At 41.9% G+C, this 23396-nt stretch overlaps 1 protein-coding gene across 2 annotated transcripts in view; it reads left to right on the top strand.

Annotated features, from left to right (window-relative positions):
* Positions 1-15431, top strand: part of LOC307117894 (6-phosphofructo-2-kinase/fructose-2,6-bisphosphatase) — a 56732-nt gene extending 41301 nt beyond the window's left edge. The window contains exons 12-14 of one of the 2 annotated variants that reach the window (XM_079803122.1): positions 1714-1776; positions 1866-1930; positions 14454-15431. In XM_079803122.1, the coding sequence (XP_079659248.1) occupies positions 1714-1776; positions 1866-1930; positions 14454-14513 (188 nt within the window). In that variant the 3' untranslated portion in view covers positions 14514-15431. Of the gene's footprint in view, positions 1-1713; positions 1777-1865; positions 1940-14453 lie in introns of both variants that reach the window. The other variant, XM_079803121.1, reaches the window with a different exon arrangement.
* Positions 15432-23396: the final 7965 nt, after the last annotated feature.

Here is a 23396-nt window from a genome sequence, read left to right as displayed (position 1 = left end):
AAGCTGCTTTGAAATAATCCACATTGTAAAAAGCGCTATATAAATAAAGTTGACTTGACTTGATTTGACTTATAAATTGATTCGTATTTCGGTAAGTGGAATAAATATTTGATCCCCAAGCAAAACATGACTTAGTATTCTTTTGAGAAACCCTTGTTGGCAAGCGCAGAGGTAAGATGTTTCCTTTAGTTGGTCACCAGGTTTGCACACATCTCAGGAGGGATTTTGGTCGTACATATCCTCTCTAAATCCTCAAGGTTTCTTGGCTGTCGCTTGGCAACTCAAAGTTTCAGCTCCCTCCACAGATTTTCTATAGGATTAAGGTTTAGAGACTGACTAGGCCAAGGCCTCCTAGCCGGAGGTAGAAGGACCGGGAGAGGAATCATCTGAGGATGCTTAAAGAGGTACGAGAGTCTTGAGTGTAATGACCCAATGTGCATGCTCTCGCAGTGAGAGCATGAACCATCCACAAAAGGTTTTTCATTTTGGGTGTTTCCAAAAGTGATTGAGCCCGTCAGAGGGAGAGAGAAATCGGCCAAACGGCAGCAAAACATTTTTTGCAGAGGTGATTGGAAATGGTTTCTCTTTGAAATCAAGAGAGGCTGGCTTAGACCTTGAAGAACAAAGCTTAAGTGTGTGTTCAGGCCGCCTTATAATACCCATATGTCTGGGGGCATGCTCTGCAAATTCTACACACCAATTCCATTAGCCTTTTCTGAATACGTCAGAGGTGTTTGGGCTCTCAGGGGCGACCCCTAGTGCTGATATTTCGACACAACATTGAAAGTGACCAACAGAAAGGGAACCAAGAAACATTGATGAAGTGGAAGTTTTTGTTTTGATTTATAGGGGGGGGATGTTCATTTTATAAGCATCTAAAGTAAAGATTTAGTAGAACGTGTGCTGCTGCTAAAGATCTACAAGTTGTTAAATTCAGGGGTTAACTTACCTTTTCCATCCTGCATTTTGAAAAGTACAACTGCTTGTGTGCCATTAGTCAGATTGTGTTTGTGTATAATTGTGACTTGATGAAGATCAGACCATCAGTAATCAATGCAGAAATCCAGTTAAAAGAAAATCACTTTAAAATGAAAATTAGCCCATGATTTACTCACTCTCAAGCCATCCTATGTGTATATGACTTTCTTCTTTTTGATGAACACAATCAGAGTTATATTAATAAATATCCTGACGCTTCCGAGCTTTATAATGGCAGTGACGGGTCCATTGAGTTTGAGGCTCAAAAATGTGCATCCATCCTTCATAAACATACTCCACAAGGCTCCACAAATCGCTCCAGTTACGCTTTTTTCATAAGTTAAATATGGAAGGAGGTCTGGCAGAATTGTGATATTTTACTTCATAAAGCTTTAGATATGGATATTTTTCTGACGAAACCCCATCGCTTCGCTTCAGAAGGCCTTTCATTAAGGCCTTTATTAACCCCCGGAGCCATGTGGAGCATGTTAATGAAGGATGGATATTTATTAATATAACTCTAATTGTGTTCATCAGAAAAAGGAAAGTCATATACACCTAGGATGGCTTGAGGGGGAGTAAATCATAGGGTAATTTTCATTTTAAAGTGAACTAATCCTTTAAGATCACTGATATTTACAGTTTTACTCCTCCTTGTAATTGCTTTGAAATAAAAACATCAATCAAGAGTGTACATGTCTTTTTAATGACTGCTCTGTCCTGACATCACACTAGATGAGCTGCCTTATCTGAAGTGTCCTCTGCACACAGTGATGAAACTTACTCCTGTTGCCTATGGTCAGACTCTCTTACTCTCTTCTGAAATATAACTGTTTACATAAAGATCAATGATCATAAAATTATCTATTTTTCTTTTGTGTTTCCAGGCTGTGATGTTGAGTCCATTTTCCTGAATGTTGAAGCAGTGAACACACACAGAGGCAGACCTGTGGTGAGCAAAGTAAATATTGTAGTACTTCTGAAATAAAGAGCAGTGCAATTATCCAGTAACAGGGTTAGGGTTAGGTTTTAATCCTTTTGGTAAAACCCCATTTCCAGAAAAGTTGGGGCATTTTGAAAAATGCAATAAAATCAACAATCTGTGATGTTCCAAACGTAGGTTCAGGAGGAGCCTAAACAACCAGTCCAGTCAATCATCATTACGAGCATACGATATAAGCAGCAGACACTGCGTCATCCCATTGACAAATCTTCCAAATTAGTAATTTGACCCCGCCCCATTCTTTGATCCATGTCCCAATCCGATGAGCTCCAGCAGCTCTTGCCGAAATTGCCAAAAAAGTGATTTCAGCCACCTCTTTCATGCCAGCTTTCAGAATAAAACAGCCACTGCTCTCATACCAACTCTCAATTTAATTTGCTATCCGACTCAGTAATGATTTCTCACACCGATTGCAATAACCTCCATTCTTTTCATTGCCGCAGTAGTGATTGTTCCTTTAGTTTTCTCTCTTAGCCCCACACCCCACAAACCGCCCTATATTTCCCCAAAGTGGCTTCAGCAAAGTATTCTACTCATCCTTAGGGGGAGAGGACTTAATTTCTTATGTTTTTTCTACCTATATCACCAAACCATTCACGGTTTATTGCCCAGCTTACTGTCTTTGCAATACATTTTGGGTTTTTTAATTCTGAGCTCGAGCCGAGCCTCCAAGGACAGCAAGCCAAGTTAGTTTACTATTACCCTTTAAGGCTGAATGGACAGGTGAACATCTGAATCCTCTTGTACCTTTATTTAACTGACAAAAGTACAAAGAAACGATTTTTTATGTTTTCACTGACCAACTTAATTGTGTTTTGTAAATGTAAACAAATTTTGATTTTGATGGCTGTTCTTCCACAAAAAAGCCCCCAGCTCAGCATATTTTCAGTTAACTTCAGTTGAATCAGAAAAACCTCCCAAGGTTTTGTTTGTCTCAATTTCTGTCACTTATGGAGTTTGGGTTCCATGCCACTGGCCTTTGGCTTGCTTAGTTGGGGACACTTAATATTCCATCCATGCATCCATCCATCCATCCATCCATCCATCCATCCATCCATCCATCCATCCAATAGTATTATTGATTTGACTGCGCTTACACTATCGGATGAGAACCAAAGTGAGCTGGATGATGATCGCTGTTTCCTGCGGAGGTTGCTTTATTTTTTCTGAATACGTGAGTAACGTTGGTTTTGCTGTGTTTCACAGAACTAAGATATGGTGTCTTTTTCTTGAATATACTTGTGTGTCATCTTCGCTTGTTTGTTTATTATAAGCCTGGAATGCCTAAACCTCCTCCACCGCCCGTTTAAAGTATTGGCACTCTAATATGTTTTTTTTTTCTTCTTTTGGTTCCTCTTTTAGTGATTGCCATAACCCCCTTAATCTTGTCACATTCGTAATATATTAGTTTTCTTGGACTTTCGTATTATGTAGGTAGCTGTTCATGAAAACAATGGGGTTTTTTTGGAGGAAAATAATTACTTTGCAATTTAAGGAGTAGAGGAGAATAACAATAAGACATTCAACCTGAATTATCATATTAACACAAACTGCTATCAGTTATTGGATGACATCATACCCTCGGGCACAGCAGATTCCTCCAAGTCATTACCTGTGTTGCATAGTGCGAATGTGGGAGTGGAGGCATCAAGATAGGGGTGTGGTCCTTTTGGGTCCTTACTAGACTCTGGATGGGGACTGAAGACATCACTGGACTCTGGATAGGGACTGGAGTCCTCACTGGACTCTGTATGGGGACTGGAGACATCACTGGACTCTGGATGGGGACTGGAGCCATCACTGGACTCTGGGTGGGGACTGGAGACATCACTGGACTCTGGACGGGGACTGGAGCCATCACTGGACTCTGGGTGGGGACTGGAGCCATCACTGGACTCTGAATGGGGACTGGAGCCATCACTGGACTCTGGATGGGGACTGAATACATCACTGGACTCTGGATGGGAACTGGAGCCATCACTGGACTCTGGATAGGGACTGGAGTCCTCACTGGACTCTGGATGGGGACTGAAGACATCACTGGACTCTGGATGGGGACTGGAGCCATCACTGGACTCTGGATGGGGACTGGAGACATCACTGGACTCTGGATGGGGACTGGAGACATCACTGGACTCTGGATGGGGACTGGAGACATCACTGGACTCTGGATGGGGACTGGAGACATCACTGGACTCTGGATAGGGACTGGAGTCCTCACTGGACTCTGGATGGGGACTGGAGCCATCACTGGACTCTGGATGGGGACTGGAGCCATCACTGGACTCTGGATAGGGACTGGAGCCATCACTGGACTCTGGATGGGGACTGGAGCCATCACTGGACTCTGGATGGGGACTGGAGCCATCACTGGACTCTGGATGGGGACTGGAGCCATCACTGGACTCTGGGTGGGGACTGGAGCCATCACTGGACTCTGGGTGGGGACTGGAGCCATCACTGGACTCTGGGTGGGGACTGGAGCCATCACTGGACTCTGAATGGGGACTGGAGTCCTCACTGGACTCTGGATGGGGACTGGAGTCCTCACTGGACTCTGGATGGGGACTGAAGACATCACTGGACTCTGGATGGGGACTGGAGCCATCACTGGACTCTGAATGGGGACTGGAGCCATCACTGGACTCTGGATAGGGACTGGAGTCCTCACTGGACTCTGGATGGGGACTGGAGATATCACTGGACTCTGGATGGGGACTGGAGCCATCACTGGACTCTGAATGGGGACTGGAGCCATCACTGGACTCTGGATGGGGACTGGAGTCCTCACTGGACTCTGGATGGGGACTGGAGTCCTCACTGGACTCTGAATGGGGACTGGAGCCATCACTGGAATCTGGATGGGGACTGGAGTCCTCACTGGACTCTGGATGGGGACTGGAGTCCTCACTGGACTCTGGATGGGGACTGGAGTCCTCACTGGACTCTGGATGGGGACTGGAGTCCTCACTGGACTCTGGATGGGGACTGGAGTCCTCACTGGACTCTGCATGGGGACTGAAGACATCACTGGACTCTGGATGGGGACTGGAGACATCACTGGACTCTGCATGGGGACTGAAGACATCACTGGACTCTGGATGGGGACTGGAGACATCACTGGACTCTGGATGGGGACTGGAGACATCACTGGACTCTGGATGGGGACTGGAGTCCTCACTGGACTCTGGATGGGGACTGAAGACATCACTGGACTCTGGAATGTTTGTTTTAGTAATTTCAGATATCAACAGCGTTTACCAGAAATCACTAGCTGCACATTTAAACACACTTAAATACAAAAAAGTCCAGGAGGGTGGTGGATGAAGGACAAGATAGAGGGATGGAGGGCCAGACCCATAAAGTGGGCCTGGTGCATGACATGGTGGAAGACCTAGGCCTTAGAGTAAAGGCAGACATGGACAGTGGCAAAACCAATTGAACATTGTTTGACCCTGGTGTAGCCAGCGAAGATGGAGACCACCAGTGCAGAACCGGCGGAGAAGATAATCACCACAGCAGTTTATTTGTGGCCTCCGTGGCCTTGACAGAGGGAGGAGGTGTCTCATTGGGGTTTGTAACAGAGCACCATTTATCTCAAGTTTATCCCAAGTGCAGTTTATTTAGTTTACTCTGGGCTGAACTCCTGGGCTGTTGTGGACTCTGAAGCGGGCACATTGGCTGGAGCAGATTTATGGGCTGGAGCCCTCACTGGACACTGGTCGAGGGCTGGAGCCATCACTGGATGATGTTCAAGGGCTGGAGCCATCACTGGACGCTGGTCGAGGGCTGGAGCCATCACTGGACGCTGGTCGAGGGCTGGAGCCATCACTGGATGCTGGTCGGGGGCTGAAGCCATCACTGGATGCTGGTCGGGGGCTGAAGCCATCACTGGACTCTGGACAGGGACTAGTGATCACTGGACTCTGGACGGGGACTGGAGCCATCACTGGACTCTGGATGGGGACTGGAGCCATCACTGGACTCTGGATGGGGACTGGAGCCATCACTGGACACTGGATGGGGACTGGAGCCATCACTGGACTCTGGATGGGGACTGGAGCCATCACTGGACTCTGGATGGGGACTGGAGCCATCACTGGACTCTGGATGGGGACTGGAGTCCTCACTGGACTCTGGATGGGGACTGGAGTCCTCACTGGACTCTGGATGGGGACTGGAGCCATCACTGGACTCTGAATGGGGACTGGAGCCATCACTGGAATCTGGATGGGGACTGGAGTCCTCACTGGACTCTGGATGGGGACTGGAGTCCTCACTGGACTCTGGATGGGGACTGGAGTCCTCACTGGACTCTGGATGGGGACTGGAGTCCTCACTGGACTCTGGATGGGGACTGGAGTCCTCACTGGACTCTGCATGGGGACTGAAGACATCACTGGACTCTGGATGGGGACTGGAGACATCACTGGACTCTGCATGGGGACTGAAGACATCACTGGACTCTGGATGGGGACTGGAGACATCACTGGACTCTGGATGGGGACTGGAGACATCACTGGACTCTGGATGGGGACTGGAGTCCTCACTGGACTCTGGATGGGGACTGGAGCCATCACTGGACTCTGGACGGGGACTGGAGCCATCACTGGACTCTGGATGGGGACTGGAGCCATCACTGGACTCTGGATGGGGACTGGAGCCATCACTGGACTCTGGATGGGGACTGGAGCCATCACTGGACTCTGGATGGGGACTGGAGCCATCAATGGACTCTGGATGGGGACTGGAGCCATCAATGGACTCTGGATGGGGACTGGAGCCATCAATGGACTCTGGATGGGGACTGGAGCCATCACTGGACTCTGGATGGGGACTGGAGTCTTCACTGGACTCTGGATGGGGACTGGAGCCATCACTGGACTCTGGATGGGGACTGGAGCCATCACTGGACTCTGGATGGGGACTGGAGCCATCACTGGACTCTGGATGGGGACTGGAGCCATCAATGGACTCTGGATGGGGACTGGAGTCTTCAATGGACTCTGGATGGGGACTGGAGACATCACTGAACTCTGGATGGGGACTGGAGACATCACTGAACTCTGGATGGGGACTGGAGTCCTCACTGGTCTCTGGATGGGGACTGGAGACATCACTGAACTCTGGACGGGGACTGGAGTCTTCACTGGACTCTGGACGGGGACTGGAGACATCACTGGACTCTGGACGGGGACTGGAGACATCACTGGACTCTGGACGGGGACTGGAGACATCACTGAACTCTTGACCCATCCCCACTGGCAGGGTGTAAATGTAAATGTTCACTCACTCTCACACACAAATAAATCACTGCATTTAAATTGACTCATGACATAGCTCTCCATTCACTCTAGTCTAGTCTCTTGCCAAGTTCGCTTGTGCCAGCTCTCGCTAGTATGTTATCAATCTCGATTTACATAGGCCTTTACTACAAAACCCCAACAGTCTTTTTAAAGACTAAACCCACAAACATTCTTGTTAAAGATTAGATCAAATCTTAGCCCTAGCCAGTGATTTTTTTTAACTGCTAGGCAGTAGCTGCACTTAGCTAAAACTACCCACGCGACTAAGACACACACACACACTGATGAGGACTACAATCGTTAAGTATTAAAATAAAATCTGAATTGTGTGCAAAATAATTATTTTGTTCGTTTAATTAAAGATCATGCCTAAGTCCCGACTGATTAGCCCCTGATCCATCTCTTAACATAGCCACACACACAGTTACATATTGCCTAAACATTATTGAAAACACATAACAAAAATGGAGAAATTTCTTCTGAGGACCAACAAGCCAACCGACGCACCACCAGCTGCAAAAAAGCTTCGAAGGTACGATGAACATAGTTGCCAAGTCCGCGTATAACACGCGACTTTGGGCTTCTTTTTTTGGCAAGTCGCGTTAAAAAATCACGAGTCGCGGGTTGCGGTTTTTTGGGCTTATTTTAAAAAGAGTGGTTGCTTGTTAGGAAAATATAATAAGCAACTTCGTTTCTTTACATTTATGGTCGCTGTTTTGTCCAATTCATTGACTGACACTGTCTTCTCTCAGCTAATAGCCATTCAGTGCAAAGATACAAGTGCTGTAGTAATCCGTCCTCATATATCCCGCCTCCTTCTCCCCCTCACTGAAGAAAAATCGTGTTCCACGTGCAGGTATATGTGACGTTATAAATGCACGTAATGATAGTTAGTACACTTAAATTTATGTATACATTTTTACAAACAATGCCACCAGCAGAGATGTACAGAGATGGAGAGGGAACAGGGAAGAGAGGCACCTAATTTAATAATGTATTTAAAATTACAGGCTATTATAAAAAAAACAAGTATACTAATAATAACAGTAGGTATGGTTCAAATGTATTTTATTATAAATAGGCCTATGTGGCTATACTGCAGCGCTCCCTTAGTGCTTGCCTGTGTCCCAATGTGCATACTATCCATCCTAAATAGTATGTGACAGTCATTTTCAATACTATAGGGCAGATAGTATATGCACATTGAGATGTAGGGCTTATCTTTTTCAAGGTTTGCAGTGTGTGTGTTCACTACTCACTGCCCCTAATATGTGTCCACTAACTCCGACTATGGGTTCCCATAATTGGCCTTCATGTCACTTTTTCTTTTCTCCAAACCTCTTCTGTTCACAGCTGATCGGAGGATATTGCGTGTCCTTTATTGCAATTTGATGATTTTTGTAAAATCACATCTGTTTTTGCTTTTCAAACTCCGAGAGGTGTCAGTTTAATATGTTGCAGGCTCATTTATTGATAATTTTTTTTAAATTATAAATAATATTGATGATAATAAATAATATAATAATATTGGGCTTGTTTTGGGCTTGTTTTTGAAGCTTATTTGCTTATTTGTCTCGCGAGAGTTGGCAACACTGACGATGAAGCATACCTGGAGTTTGGGTTTACAGTCACGGCTGATCTGAGACTTCAGTGTGTCGTGTGTGCTGAGGTGCTGGAAAACAACAGTATGAAGCCCTGCAAATGAAAAAGGCACCTCGAAAAAAAGCATGCTGGCATAAAAAATAAACCAGCTGAATATTTTAAAAGAAAGCTTGATGGCCTCCATCAGCAACAGGCAACCATTTCAGTGCACAGCACTGTGTCTAAACAGTGTTTGGAGGCATCGTATGTATTGGCCAAAAGAATCGGTAAACTGGGTATACCGCATACAATCGCCGAGACTCTCATTTTGCTGGCAGCGCAAGACGTGCAGAATAATAATAGGCAATAGTGCAGCAGCCAAACTCGGTGCAGTACCACTGTCCAATGACACAGTCGCTAGGAGAATTGTAGACATGTCCAATGATATCAGAGAGCAACTGATAGAATTCGTAAAAAAGAGTCTTTACTACGCGCTGCAGCTGGACGAATCCACTGATATTGCTGGGCAGGCACAGCTCCTCACCTACACAGTAAAATCCCCAGTGTTAAATTAACACTGCTTGGAGCACATATGGTCCCACTCTACAGAGTGTAATGCTGCGTTCACACCAAACGCGAATTGAGCGTCAAAATCGCGTCTACCACGTCTAGTTTCACGCGCGAACATTTTGAATGCATTCGCGCGTCTGCAGAGAATTGGACGCGCGTAGAAATCGAGCGTTTGAAGCGAAATTGACGCGCGTTCAAGGCACTCCAGGAGAAATATGTCATAAAACACCACTCTGCCTCTTTTCATTTTCATTAAACATATATATTAAGCATTAATAGCCACACAAATGTGGTCCAGGCAACTCCTACATCATCTTCAGTACATGTATATTTAAATATCCTAAAAATATAAAGTTATTAAACTTCTCTTTGCCCTCAGTCAAAACGATTTGGCAGACAACAAATTATAGATTCATGAGAGCAAAGCTCGGCCGTTAGATCTACACAAAACGAACCACTACAGGACATCAGAGCCAGCGGCAGACGCCAGAAGGACTGGCCGAGGAAAGGCTGCCTTCGCTGGGGTTATGAGCAGTGATTGCCCGGTGATCGCCTGGATCTCACAACTCCAAAAACACAAGATTATTTTTTTAAAATAGGCGCTCTCTTTATAAATAAACCACAGATTTGAGCTTTAAACAACTGAATTCCCACCTGAAAACGTCTTAAAACTACATTTTGTGACACAATAGTACTGTTTTTAATTTATGCAGGGTTTCTCATACACGTCACTTTACCACGTGACAGCAGCAAGCAGGCTCCTGATTGGTTAACGCGGCGCGAATTGACGCCAAAGTTCAAATTTTTCAACTCGGGCGTCAGACGCGAATTCGCTTCAAACGCGTGAATGCACAAAAGCACCATTCGCGTGTAACGCGCGTATCGCGCAAGACGCTCAATTCGCGTCCAATTCGCGCCATTCGCGCGAACTGGACGCGCGAATGAAGCGGATTCGCGTCCTTCGCGCCGCGCGTAATGCGCCTTCCGCGCCGCGGGACCTCCAGACGCGCGTCAACGCGCCTTTCCATTGACTTAACATTGAAATCACTCGCGCCTGACGCTCAATTCGCGTTTGGTGTGAACGCAGCATTAAAGTAACACTGAATCAGTGTTAAAGTTAATGAGATAATTAAGAGATTAATTAAGGGATGATTGACCATTTGTGGTGAACACCTGATGATAATGAGCAGAATCACTGAAGAAAAGAGAAAAAAGAAAAACACAAGAACTACGACTGACTATAAAAAAGACATTCAATCTTTGAAGATCTCAGCAGAGGAGGATTAAACAACTCCACAAACAGCATTACCAGCTTCACACATTACTAACCAGCTTTTACTTTATGTCTGTTATACGTCTACAGAAGCTCTTATTGAGGTTTAGATGTTGATGTTTTATTGAAAATAATAGTTTTGTTTGATGCTTGTTGTTTCTGATACAGTTGTTATCATCATATAGTGCCTTATTTGCTGATCTCCTGAGAGTCAATGATTATAGTAGCCTTGTGACTCTACAGCAGGAGATCCAGCAATGTTTTCATCAGATAAACTAAACGATTATAAAAAAATTTGTACATTAATTTTGTACTCCAGTTTAATAACACATCACACAAGAAGCACTTCTAACTCCTGCGAGATTAACTCACACACAGACATCAAGAATCAGCCTATGAATCTCAACAATGGTGACATGCTTCATGCCGCAATGCATTCTGGGTGCATTAAGCAAAACTCATCTATGGCTCCCAGAATGCATTGTGGCATGAAGCATGTCACCATTGTTGAGATTCATAGGCTGATCCTTGATCTCTGTGTGTGAGTTAATCTAGCAGGAGTTAGAAGTAATTAGTGTACAATCGGTTGCAAAACTTATTCAGCTTTTCTAATTAAAACTATGCTGGACCTCTTTTAGAATCACAATGAAAAAAGTTAATAATATATTGTTCTTACTCAGTCATAAGATCAATTAATTAAATCACTACACAATGATCATATTCTTATCATCAAGCAGCCGACAGCATCTGATTTTGTTTACTCTTGCTTTTCTTTCCATAACAAACTCAGTTACAGCAGCCAGAGAAACACTAACATTAAAAAATCATCAAACTGCCCAACTAAAGAAAACACTGATCACCATGATGGTCACATTAAAAACTAACAATTTTCAAAACAAAATCAAACAAAAAATCTGTTAATTCTCAGTAAGAGCTTCTGTAGACATCTGACAGAAATAAAGTCAGTCCGGTTAGTAATGTGTGAAGCTGATAATGTTGTTTGTGGAGTTGTTTAATCCTCCTCTGCTGAGATCTTCAGAGATTTAATGTCTTTTTATAGTCAGTCGTAGTTCTTGTGTTTTTTCTTTTTTCTCTTTTCTTCAGTGATCCTGCTCATTATCATCAGGTGTTCACCACTAATGGTCAATCATCACTTAATTAATATATTATTTATCTCATTAACTTTAACACTGATTTAGTGTTACTTTAACACTCTGTAGAGTGGGACCATATGTGCTCCAAGCAGTGTTAATTTAACACTGGGGATTTTACTGTGTATGTCAAGTATCTGCGGGACAAAGCGATTGAGGAGGATGTCCTGTTTTGTCTGCCTCTTCAGTCGCACACTACAGGAGAAGCAATTTTCAATGTCCTTGATATTTTTATCCGTGAAAATGGTTTGGCTTGCGACCGATGCGTTGGCCTAGGCACGGATGGTGTGCAGGCAATGACGGGGTGTGCACGTGGCCTAGCTGCTCGCATTCAGCAAGTAGCTCCACTTGTGAAATGGACACATTGCATGGTCCATCGCGAAGCACTAGCTGCTAAAAAAATGCTGGTTCTCTTTGACTCCGTGCTGAACCAATCCCATAAATCTCATCAAATCACGGCCGCTAAACTCTCGCTTGTTTGGGGTCCTCTGCCAGGAGATGGGGTCAGGGCACGAACAGCTGCTTCTGCACACTGAAGTTTGCTGGCTTTCCAGGGGGCGGGTGTTACAGTGGTTGTATGAGCTGCGAGAGGAGGTGAAGTGTTTTTTGACAGAAATCAGATCAGATCTGGCGAAGCATCTGGATGACACTATGTGGCGCGTCTCTGTCCTATTTGGTCGATATATTTGACCGCTTCAATGGCCTCAACCTGTCTTTGCAAGGCTGCGAAACTCCTATTTTGCTCCTTGCAGACAAAGTGCACGCCTTCACACAAAAACTAGACCTCTGGCATGGCCACATCAGTCGAAGGAACTGTGACATGTTCCCCAGCCTTGCAGACTTTATCACTGATGCAGGCACGTCACACGATTTCTCCTCCCTATTTCAATCAGCGTCTGAGCACCTGTCAGCAATGAGAAAACTATTTGCGACGTTCTTTGAAGAGGATTATCGCTCTTTTGCGTGGGTTCGAGATCCGTTTGTGTGCACAGCAAACAAGCTATCAATTGATATGCAGGAACAGCTTATTGAGCTGAAGAGTGACAGTAGACTGAAGGAACCCCTCTTTCGTCATTCTGGGCAGCATTGATGCAGGAATCTCCTGAACTCTGTGACGTCGCCTTGAAGATTCTCCTTCCTTTCGCGCCAACAGATTTGTGTGAGGCAGGATTCTCAAAAATAACTGCAGTCAAAACGAAATACCGCAATCGTGCACAAATCGAGGATGCACTGTAAAATCCAACAATGATTCTGACTAACACTTTTTAAGACTAATCACTTTTTAGTCTTAACTCAATTGAAAAAATCTAGTGATCTGTACTATTCACATACTATTCCTTATTTACTCAGAAAAAACAAGTTAAGATTAATTGATTGGTTTGAGTGCCATTTTGTTAAGCCAAAAAAAAAAAACTTACCATTATGGTGATCAGTGTTCACTTTGGTTGAGCACTTGGAACATTTATATTATTAAAACTCTCTTTTTGATGCAGCGATGCAACAAGAAATCACAGTTATTTGGTTTCAAAGGAAGAGAAGTAATAAATAGGTTGCTTTTAAAAGTTGACCTAGCTTCTGACTGAATAATTAACTATAGTTAATGAGTCAGAAATTAAGATCATCTTTTAAAATTAACCTATGTAATATTTCCCTTTGTCATATAACGATCATTTACAATTGTATTGCTAACACTTATGTCATAAACACCTGTGGAACTTTTAAATGAGTTGATATAATCCCTACATATTTGTAACAATATCTTGCAGCTGATCATGCTTGAGTCACACACACACACTTCAACATTCAGCATGCAAAACACTGGTAACATCTATGGTAGCTAAACTAAGTCAAGAGTAAGCCTAAATTAAAAGATCAAGTACTCTCTACAGTTCTTTTTTAGCCACTAGAACTCTTGTGTAAGTGAACTATACAAATTCAGCATTTGTTAGCACAACATACTATTCCTATTTCACTTTACTTGGTTTTATTAAGGCAATCGGTTTGCATGCTTTTTTCAAGTAAGTCTAACTAATTCGATTTTACAGTGTGATTTGAGGCTATGTTTATCAAACATTGAGCCAAGAATTGAGAATCTTTGCAAGGCAAAGCTCAGGTCTTACATTAACATCACCTACCTGCAAGCTTCTGTAAAAAATGCAGATGATGCCTACTGTTAGGCCTATTTATAATAACAATAATAAAGAATAAATTAATATCAGAGGTCTGGTGCCAATTCCCAATTATAGCAATGCCCTAATGACAATAGACCTACTGATGATAATGAATAATAATAATAATAATAATAATAATAAAAACAAAAACAACAACAATAAAGCATGTAACCTCATATAATTATATAGCAATAGCCTAGTAATGATGATAGCTACTCATAATAATAATAATAATGCCTGCAAGCTCAAATTAGATATATAGAATATATAACCACAGTACTTGTGTAAATTTTTTGTTATTAGAGAAGTGCATGATTTCAAAAACATTAACCATGTTTATCTTCTATTGTTCAGCATCCTCCTGTCTTTGTTTGAGATGTGAATGTGTGTGATACTGATTATCTTCTTGTGATGTTTCAGAATGTGGATGTGGACAGAGATCCAGAGGATGCTTTACTGACCGTACCAGAACACAACTAGACAAGATCACAAGATGTCCTCTTAATGATTACATATATTTTTCTTACTTGTAGGGCCTTCTGGTCTTAGATGTAATTGGATGTAAACTCTTTTGGACTGTTATTTAGACTTATACAATGGTGCCGCATGGAAATAAAGGTTTATGTTTAATCTAAAAGGAGAGTCAAGTAAAAGATTAATTGAGGCAAACAAGACAACCAGGTCTGATTGTGCAGTTCTGGCAATGTTCCTGCTTCATGAGTCAAATGTCATCCGGTCCGGAGACATCACAGCTGACCAGAACATTTCATAATTTCATAGCAAACTGAAACTCACAGGGTTCATTATTATTAATATTGATAATAATAATAAACATTTATTTGTATAGCACTTTTCATACATGAAATGCAACTCAAAGTGCTTCACAAGCATAAAAACAAATAATAGGAATACAAATTCACACAAAGTCAATATAAAAAGATTAAACAACAGAAAGGTTCAAAATGTAAAATAAAGAAATTGCCAATACAATGTCACCTCAATATCAATGATAAAACTGACAAAACAATTCGTACAAAAAAAACACTTCACACCATATACTGATAAGCAACTTTAAAAAGATATATCTTAACACACCTTTTAAAAATATGAATGCTTGGAGCATCTTTCACTTCATTTTGTAGAGAATGAAAACATATTTGGAGCATCGTGACCAAAATAAGTACCACCAGATCGTTTATGAATTACTGTACAATGTGCCAGAAGATTGGCGCTAGAGGATCTCAAACTATAATTTGCAACGTATATTGACAGTCAGTCGGAAATGTATAAAGGTGCCAGATTATGCAGTGTTTTATAAACCAATAAAATAACCTTAAAATCAATCCTCTGATGAACTGGTAACCAATGTAATTCCATTAAAACTGGTGTAATATGCTCTCTCCTTTGCATTAGTACTCTGGCTGCTGCATTTGCAGTTGTAACTTTGTTAGGTAACCCTTAGGTAAGCCAGTGTATATAGCATTACAATAATCAAGATGAGAGAAGATAAAAGCATGAATGAGTTTTTTAACGTCATCCAGTGATAAAAAAAGGACGAATCTTGGCAATATTTCTCAGATGATAAAAGCAAGTTAAAACAACTTCTATTCAATATGATTATGATTTTAAAGAGTATTGTTTTATTTTGTACACTCTCCAAAGATACACACAATACTCAAATATAGCCAATATCTCAAACTGGCAGTCAAAGTGCAAAACAGCTACAAAATGTATGCAAATTAAATATCATTACATATTAAATACATACACAGTAGTCAAAAATGCAGGTTAAATTCACAGCACGTGCACTGAATTTGTTTGTTTTCAGGAAATCTAATATCTGGTTTTGTTGCAATTAAATAAATGATTTAGGGTTACCATTACAATTATTCAGTATAAATAGCATAATAAAATAAATAATTATTTCATTCAAGTCCTTTTCCATTCAATTAAGGTTTAAGCTATTGCTCTGCTGTGTATTGTAATTTAGTGTTTAAGGACTCTTGGGCAAAAATTATGTTCAGTAGGTCAAATATGGACTTCTGTACAGTGGAACTTTTTTTTTTTTTTTTTTAACATTTGTTTATTGATTTTTCAGTGACATAAAATCAAGAGGTAACAATTCGGGAGTCAAAACAGTGTCCAAAACCACTGACAAAAAGGAAAGATGATAATAATAAAATAATTGAAATCAGATAAAAAAATAATAGTAATAGTTTGAATAGTAAAAAAATAAATAAAAATAAAATGAGTACAAAAAAAACAAAAAAACAAACAAAAAAACAACAACACAAAAACACAGAATGGTCACCCACTGCTAAATAAAAGCCCAGTATGTTGAATCACACAAAGATAAAATAAAAATTAAATAAAAAACATCCATGCTACAAATTCACAGAAGAAAAAAACAAACAAAAACAAACTAACAATTAGTAGACAATCAGGGTGGCTAGTCTGGTATAGCCGTAAAACTCAATCCCTCAACATGTGCAAAAAATGGACCCCAAGTTTTATTAAACTTTGCAAGAGAACCATGTATCGAGCACCTAACTTTCTCTAGCTTCACAAACTAAAGGATGTCTCTGATCCAAGACGAGTGAGAAGGCAGCGCAGGAGACTTCCACCTCAGTAAAATCAAACGTCTAGCCAATAAGGAGACAAAGGCTACAAAGTCAGCTTTACATTTATGCTGCGTTCACACCAAACGCGAATTGAGCGTCAAAATCACGTCTACCGCGTGTAGTTTCACGCGCGAACACTTTGAATGCATTCGCGCGTCCGCAGAGAATTGGACGCGCGTAGAAATCGAGCGCTGGAAGCGAAATTGACGCGCGTTCAAGGCACTCCAGGAGAAATATGTCATAAAACACCACTCTGCCTCTTTTCATTTTCATTAAAAATATATATTGAACATTAATAGCCACACAAATGTGGTCCAGGCAACTCCTACATTATCTTCACTGCATGTATATTTAAATATCCTTAAAATATAAAGTTATGAAACTTCTCTTTGCCCTCAGTCAAAACGATTTGGCAGACAACAAATTATAGATTCATGAGAGCAAAGCTCGGCTGTTAGATCTACACAAAACGAACCACTACAGGACATCAGAGCCAGCGGCAGACGGCAGAAGGACTGGCCGAGGAAAGGCTGCCTTCGCTGAGGTTATGAGCAGTGATTGCCTGGATCTCACAACTCCAAAAACACAAGATTATTTTTTTTTAAATAGGTGCTCTCTTTATAAATAAACCACAGATTTGAGCTTTAAACAACTACATCCACTTGAAAAAGTATTAAAACTACATTTTGTGACACAATAGTACTATTTTTAATTTATGCAGGGTTTCTCATACACGTCACTTTACCACGTGACAGCAGCAAGCAGGCTCCTGATTGGTTGACGCGGCGCGAATTGACGCCAAAGTTCAAATTTTTCAACTCGGGCGTCAGACGCGAATTCGCTTCAAACGCGTGAATGCACAAAAGCACCATTCGCGTGTAACGCGCATATCGCGCAAGACGCTCAATTCGCGTCCAATTCGCGTCATTCGCGCGAACTGGACGCGCGAATGAGGCGGATTCGCGTCCTTCGCGCCGCGCGAAACGCGCCTTCCGCGCCGCGGGACCTCCAGACGCGCGTCAACGCGCCTTTCCATTGACTTAACATTGAAATCACTCGCGCCAGACGCTCAATCCGCGTTTGGTGTGAACGCAGCATTAGGAAGCTGCAAAGTAGGAGGTAACACCCCAAACAAAGCGGTACATGCTGTTGGATCAAATTGAACCCCTGAACAAACAGAAATAGAATTAAATATCTGTGTCCAAAAATTAAATAGCGAAGGGCAAGACCAAAACATATGGACATGGGTAGCTGGAGCCTGATGACATCTAATACACATGGGGTCGACATCATTATAGATTTTGGAAAGCCTAACTCGAGTGAGATGGGTACGATGTAGAATTTTGCACTGAGTCAGACCATGTCTAGCACAAATAGATGAGGAGTGAACCCGACGCAAAATGGCATCCCACAGCTCCTCCGAGATCCCCTCCCCTAGGTCCTCCTCCCATTGGGTTTTAATTTTATGCTGCGGGGTAAGCTGCAAAGAATAAATAAGATTGTAAAAACTTGAAATGGCACCCTTAATTGTCGGCAATGGGGTTAAAAAGGAGTCAATTAGAGAGGCCTCTGGGAGATTTGGAAAATTGGGGCTAAGATTGCGAACGAAACTACGAACTTGAAGGTATCTAAAAAAATGCTGTCTAGGCAAATGGAATTTATCTGACAGTTGCTGGAAGGATGCAAATGTACCAGCAATATGCTTTATCCCTAAATGCCTTGATGCCGTAGTCAGACCACAAAGAAAAAGCACCGTCAATTAAGGAAGGATGAAAAACAGGGTTAGCGGATAAGGGTGCTAAGAAAGAGAAGGTCTGTAGACCAAAATAACGTCTAAATTGCTTCCAAATTTTAAAAGTGGATTTAACTAAGATGTTATTGCAAAAAAGGGAGGGAGAGAAACTAAGAGGAGCATGGATAAGAGCAGTCAACGAAGCAGGTTTAGCAGAAGACATCTCCATACTCAACCACACAGTAAAATCCCCAGTGTTAAATTAACACTGCTTGGAGCACATATGGTCCCACTCTACAGAGTGTTAAAGTAACACTGATTCAGTGTTAAAGTTAATGAGATAATTAAGATATTAATTAAGTGATGATTGACCATTAGTGGTGAACACCTGATGATAATGAGCAGAATCACTGAAGAAAAGAGAAAAAAGAAAAACACAAGAACTACGACTGACTATAAAAAAGACATTCAATCTCTGAAGATCTCAGCAGAGGAGGATTAAACCACTCCACAAACAGCATTACCAGCTTCACACATTACTAACCATATTTACTTTATGTCTGTTATACGTCTACAGAAGCTCTTATTGAGGTTTAGATGTTGATGTTTTATTGAAAATAATAGTTTTGTTTTGTTTGTCACCATCATGTTGATCAGTGTTTACTTTAGTTGGGCTCTTGACCCTTGAGTTGTTAACATTGTTTATTTCTCTGGCTGCTGTAACTGTTTGATATGGTGAGAACAGCAAGAGAAACTTGATGCTGGTTGTTTCTGATACAGTTGTTATCATCATATAGTGCCTTATTTGCTGATCTCCTGAGAGTCAATGATTATAGTAGCCTTGTGTCTCTACAGCGGAAGATCCAGCAATATTTTCATCAGAAAAACTAAACGATTATCAAAAAAATTGTACATACATTTTGTACTCCAGTTTAATAACACATCACACAATAAGCACTTCTAACTCCTGCGAGTATTACTCACACACAGACATCAAGAATCAGCCTATGAATCTCAACAATGGTGACATGCTTCATGCCGCAATGCATTCTGGGTGCATTAAGCAAAACTCATCTATGGCTCCCAGAATGCATTGTGGCATGAAGCATGTCACCATTGTTGAGATTCATAGGCAGATTCTTGATGTCTGTGTGTGAGTCAATCTCGCAGGAGTTAGAAGTGATTAGTGTACAATCGGTTGCAAAACTTATTCCGCTTTTCTATTTAAAACTATGCTGGATCTCTTCTAGACTCACAAAAAAAAAAGTTAATAGTATATTGTTCTCAGTCATAAGATCAATTAATTAAATCATTACATAATGATCATATTCTTATCACAGCCAACAGCATCTGATTGTGTTTTCTCTTGCTTTTCTTGCCATAACAAACTCAGTTACAGCAGCCAGAGAAACACTAACATTAAAAAGTCATCAAACTGCCCAACTAAAGAAAACACTGATCACCATGATGGTCACATTAAAAACTAACAATTTTCAAAACAAAATCAAACAAAACATCTGTTAATTCTCAGTAAGAGCTTCTGTAGACATCTGACAGAAATAAAGTTAGTCTGGTTAGTAATGTGTGAAGCTGGTAATGCTGTTTGTGGAGTCGTTAAATCTTCCTCTGCTGAGATCTTCAGAGATTGAATGTCTTCTTTATAGTCAGTCGTAGTTCTTGTGTTTTTCTTTTTTCTCTTTTCTTCAGTGATTCTGCTCATTATCATCAGGTGTTCACCACTAATGGTCAATCATCACTTAATTAATCTCTTAATTATCTCATTAACTTTAACACTGATTCAGTGTTACTTTAACACTCTGTTGAGTGGGACCATATGTGCTCCAAGCAGTGTTAAATTAACACTGGGGATTTTACTGTGCATGTGGGAGGAACTGGTGCCCCCTCCAGAGAAATCCAAAGCTGAATTACTCTAATGCTGCGTTCACACCAAACGCGAATTGAGCGTCAGGCGCGAGTGATTTCAATGTTAAGTCAATGGAAAGGCACGTTGACGCGCGTCTGGAGGTCCCGCGGCGCGGAAGGCGCGTTACGCGCGGCGCGAAGGACGCGAATCCGCTTCATTCGCGCGTCCAGTTCGCGCGAATGGCGCGAATTGGACGCGAATTGAGCGTCTTGCGCGATACGCGCGTTACACGCGAATGGTGCTTTTGTGCATTCACGCGTTTGAAGCGAATTCGCGTCTGACGCCCGAGTTGAAAAATTTGAACTTTGGCGTCAATTCGCGCCGCGTTAACCAATCAGGAGCCTGCTCGCTGCTGTCACGTGGTAAAGTGACGTGTATGAGAAACCCTGCATAAATTAAAAACAGTACTATTGTGTCACAAAATGTAGTTTTAAGACGTTTTCAGGTGGGAATGTAGTTGTTTAAAGCTCAAATCTGTGGTTTATTTATAAAGAGAGCGCCTATTTTAAAAAAATAATCTTGTGTTTTTGGAGTTGTGAGATCCAGGCGATCACCGGGCAATCACTGCTCATAACCCCGGCGAAGGCAGCCTTTCCTCGGCCAGTCCTTCTGGCGTCTGCCGCTGGCTCTGATGTCCTGTAGTGGTTCGTTTTGTGTAGATCTAACGGCCGAGCTTTGCTCTCATGAATCTATAATTTGTTGTCTGCCAAATCGTTTTGACTGAGGGCAAAGAGAAGTTTAATAACTTTATATTTTAAGGATATTTAAATATACATGTACTGAAGATGATGTAGGAGTTGCCTGGACCACATTTGTGTGGCTATTAATGCTTAATATATATGTTTAATGAAAATGAAAAGAGGCAGAGTGGTGTTTTATGACATATTTCTCCTGGAGTGCCTTGAACGCGCGTCAATTTCGCTTCAAACGCTCGATTTCTACGCGCGTCCAATTCTCTGCTGACGCGCGAATGCATTCAAAATGTTCGCGCGTGAAACTAGACGCGGTAGACGCGATTTTGACGCTCAATTCGCGTTTGGTGTGAACGCAGCATAAGGATGGAAGCCCAGTAATAAAACCTCAAGTTAGGAAGGGCCAAGCCCCCAAGGGTCTTAGGTCTCTGCAACAGCTCCTTTCGCATACGAGGGACCTTTTTGTTCCATATAAACTCAGTGATTAATTTGTCTAGTTTATTAAAAAAGGACTGAGGGAGAAAGATAGGTAGGCATTGGAAGAGATAGGACAATTTGGGTAGGATATTCATCTTAACAGAATTGACCCTGGCTACAAGGGAAAAGGCAACAGTGACCATCGTTGAAAGTCCATCCGTATCTGATCTAACAAAGAGGAAAAATTATAATCAAACAAATCTTCAAATTGGTCTCTAATCTGGATACCAAGGTATTTAAAGCCAAATGGAACAATTTTGAATGGGAAACCCTGAGCAGCATTTTGAGCACCTTGATTTAAAGGAAACAGCTCACTCTTGTCCAAATTTAGTTTATAACCTGAGATCTGACCAAATGAACTAAGGATGTCAAGAGCAGCTGGAACTGAGACAGAGAGATTGGACACATATAGTAATAAGTCATCGGCATAGAGGGAGACCTTCTGTTCAAGACCATATCTTGTTATTCCAGTGATGTGTGGCTCTGAACGAAGCGCAATAGCCAGAGGTTCAATAGCAATAGCAAATAAGAGAGGACTCAGAGGACAGCCCTGACGAGTGGAGCGGTGCAAAGGGAAATAATTTGAATGGGTGTCATTAGATCTGACTGAAGCCACAGGGGATGAATATAGCAACTTGACCCAAGAAATGAACTCCTGGCCAAAACCAAATTTCTCCAAAGCGTAAAAAAGGTAGCTCCATTCCACTCTGTCAAAAGCCTTCTCCGCGTCTAATGAGATTACGGCTTCCGGCCCCTTTGACGTAGAAGGATTATAAACAACATTGAGAAGTCGTCCGAGATTAAAGAATCCATGTCTGTTCTGGACAAAACCTGTCTGATCAGGAGAAATTATCAAGGGCAAAACTGATTCCAGTCGCAGAGCTAATAATTTGGACAGAAGTTTTAGATCTACAGATAATAGACTAATTGGACGATAACTTGAGCAGGACAGAGGGTCCTTATTTTTTTTTAAGAGTAAAGATATGGAGGCCTGATTTAGAGTCTGAGGTATTTTAGAAAGAGTGAGAGATTCATTGAACATTTCTATCAAAACTGGTGCTAATTTGTCAAAAAAGGTCTTGTAAAACTCGGTCGGAAAACCGTCCGGGCCTGGACATTTTCCAGACTGCATAGAAAATGTTGCACGTTTAAGTTCATCTATGGTGATTGGGACCTCTAACTGCTCAGCAATATCAGCATCTACCTTAACCAACTCCAGAGAGTCAAAAAAACTATCCAGGGCAGACAGATCAGACCCAACCTCAGAAGTATATAAAGAGGAGTAAAGCCGTTTAAACTGATCATTAATTTTTTTAGGATCGGTTGTGACGCCGGAAGGAGTTTGAATTTGTGGAATCTGCTGAGAGGAGGAGGCCTGTCGAAGCTGATGAGCCAAAAGTTTGGACGCCTTATCCCCAGATTCATAATAACAATATTTAGCCTTAAATAAGAGCTCCTCAACCTCTTTAGTAGAAAGAACATCAAACTCAGCCTGAAGAGAGAGACGATCTTTATATAAGTTAGGGGATGGGGAGGAAGCGTAGATATTATCAAGCTGGGAAATTCGTAACCTTAATTCTTTTAATTTTTTTTTCCTTTGTTTGTTCTCATAGCTGCTATATGAGATAATTACACCTCTAATGTATGCTTTCAAAGTCTCCCACAACAGGGAGGCTGAGATCCCTGGAGTTCTGTTGGTAATAAGGAAAAAGTCAATTTGATTAGAAACAAACTTAACAAAATCCTCATTAGATAGTAAGCGCGTATTAAGATGCCAGGGGAGGCACGTACGTTCGCGCTCCTGTATGACTAACTCCAGTATGGTCGGAGCATGATCTGATATTAGAATAGTATCATAAGAGCAAGATTGGACAGAGTGGAGAAAACGGTTGTCTAAGAGAAAATAATCAATACGAG

This window comes from Gobio gobio, assembly GCF_949357685.1.
Source record: "Gobio gobio genome assembly, chromosome: 21".
Taxonomy (NCBI): domain Eukaryota; kingdom Metazoa; phylum Chordata; class Actinopteri; order Cypriniformes; family Gobionidae; genus Gobio; species Gobio gobio.
This window is presented reverse-complemented; position numbering and strand designations above follow the sequence as displayed.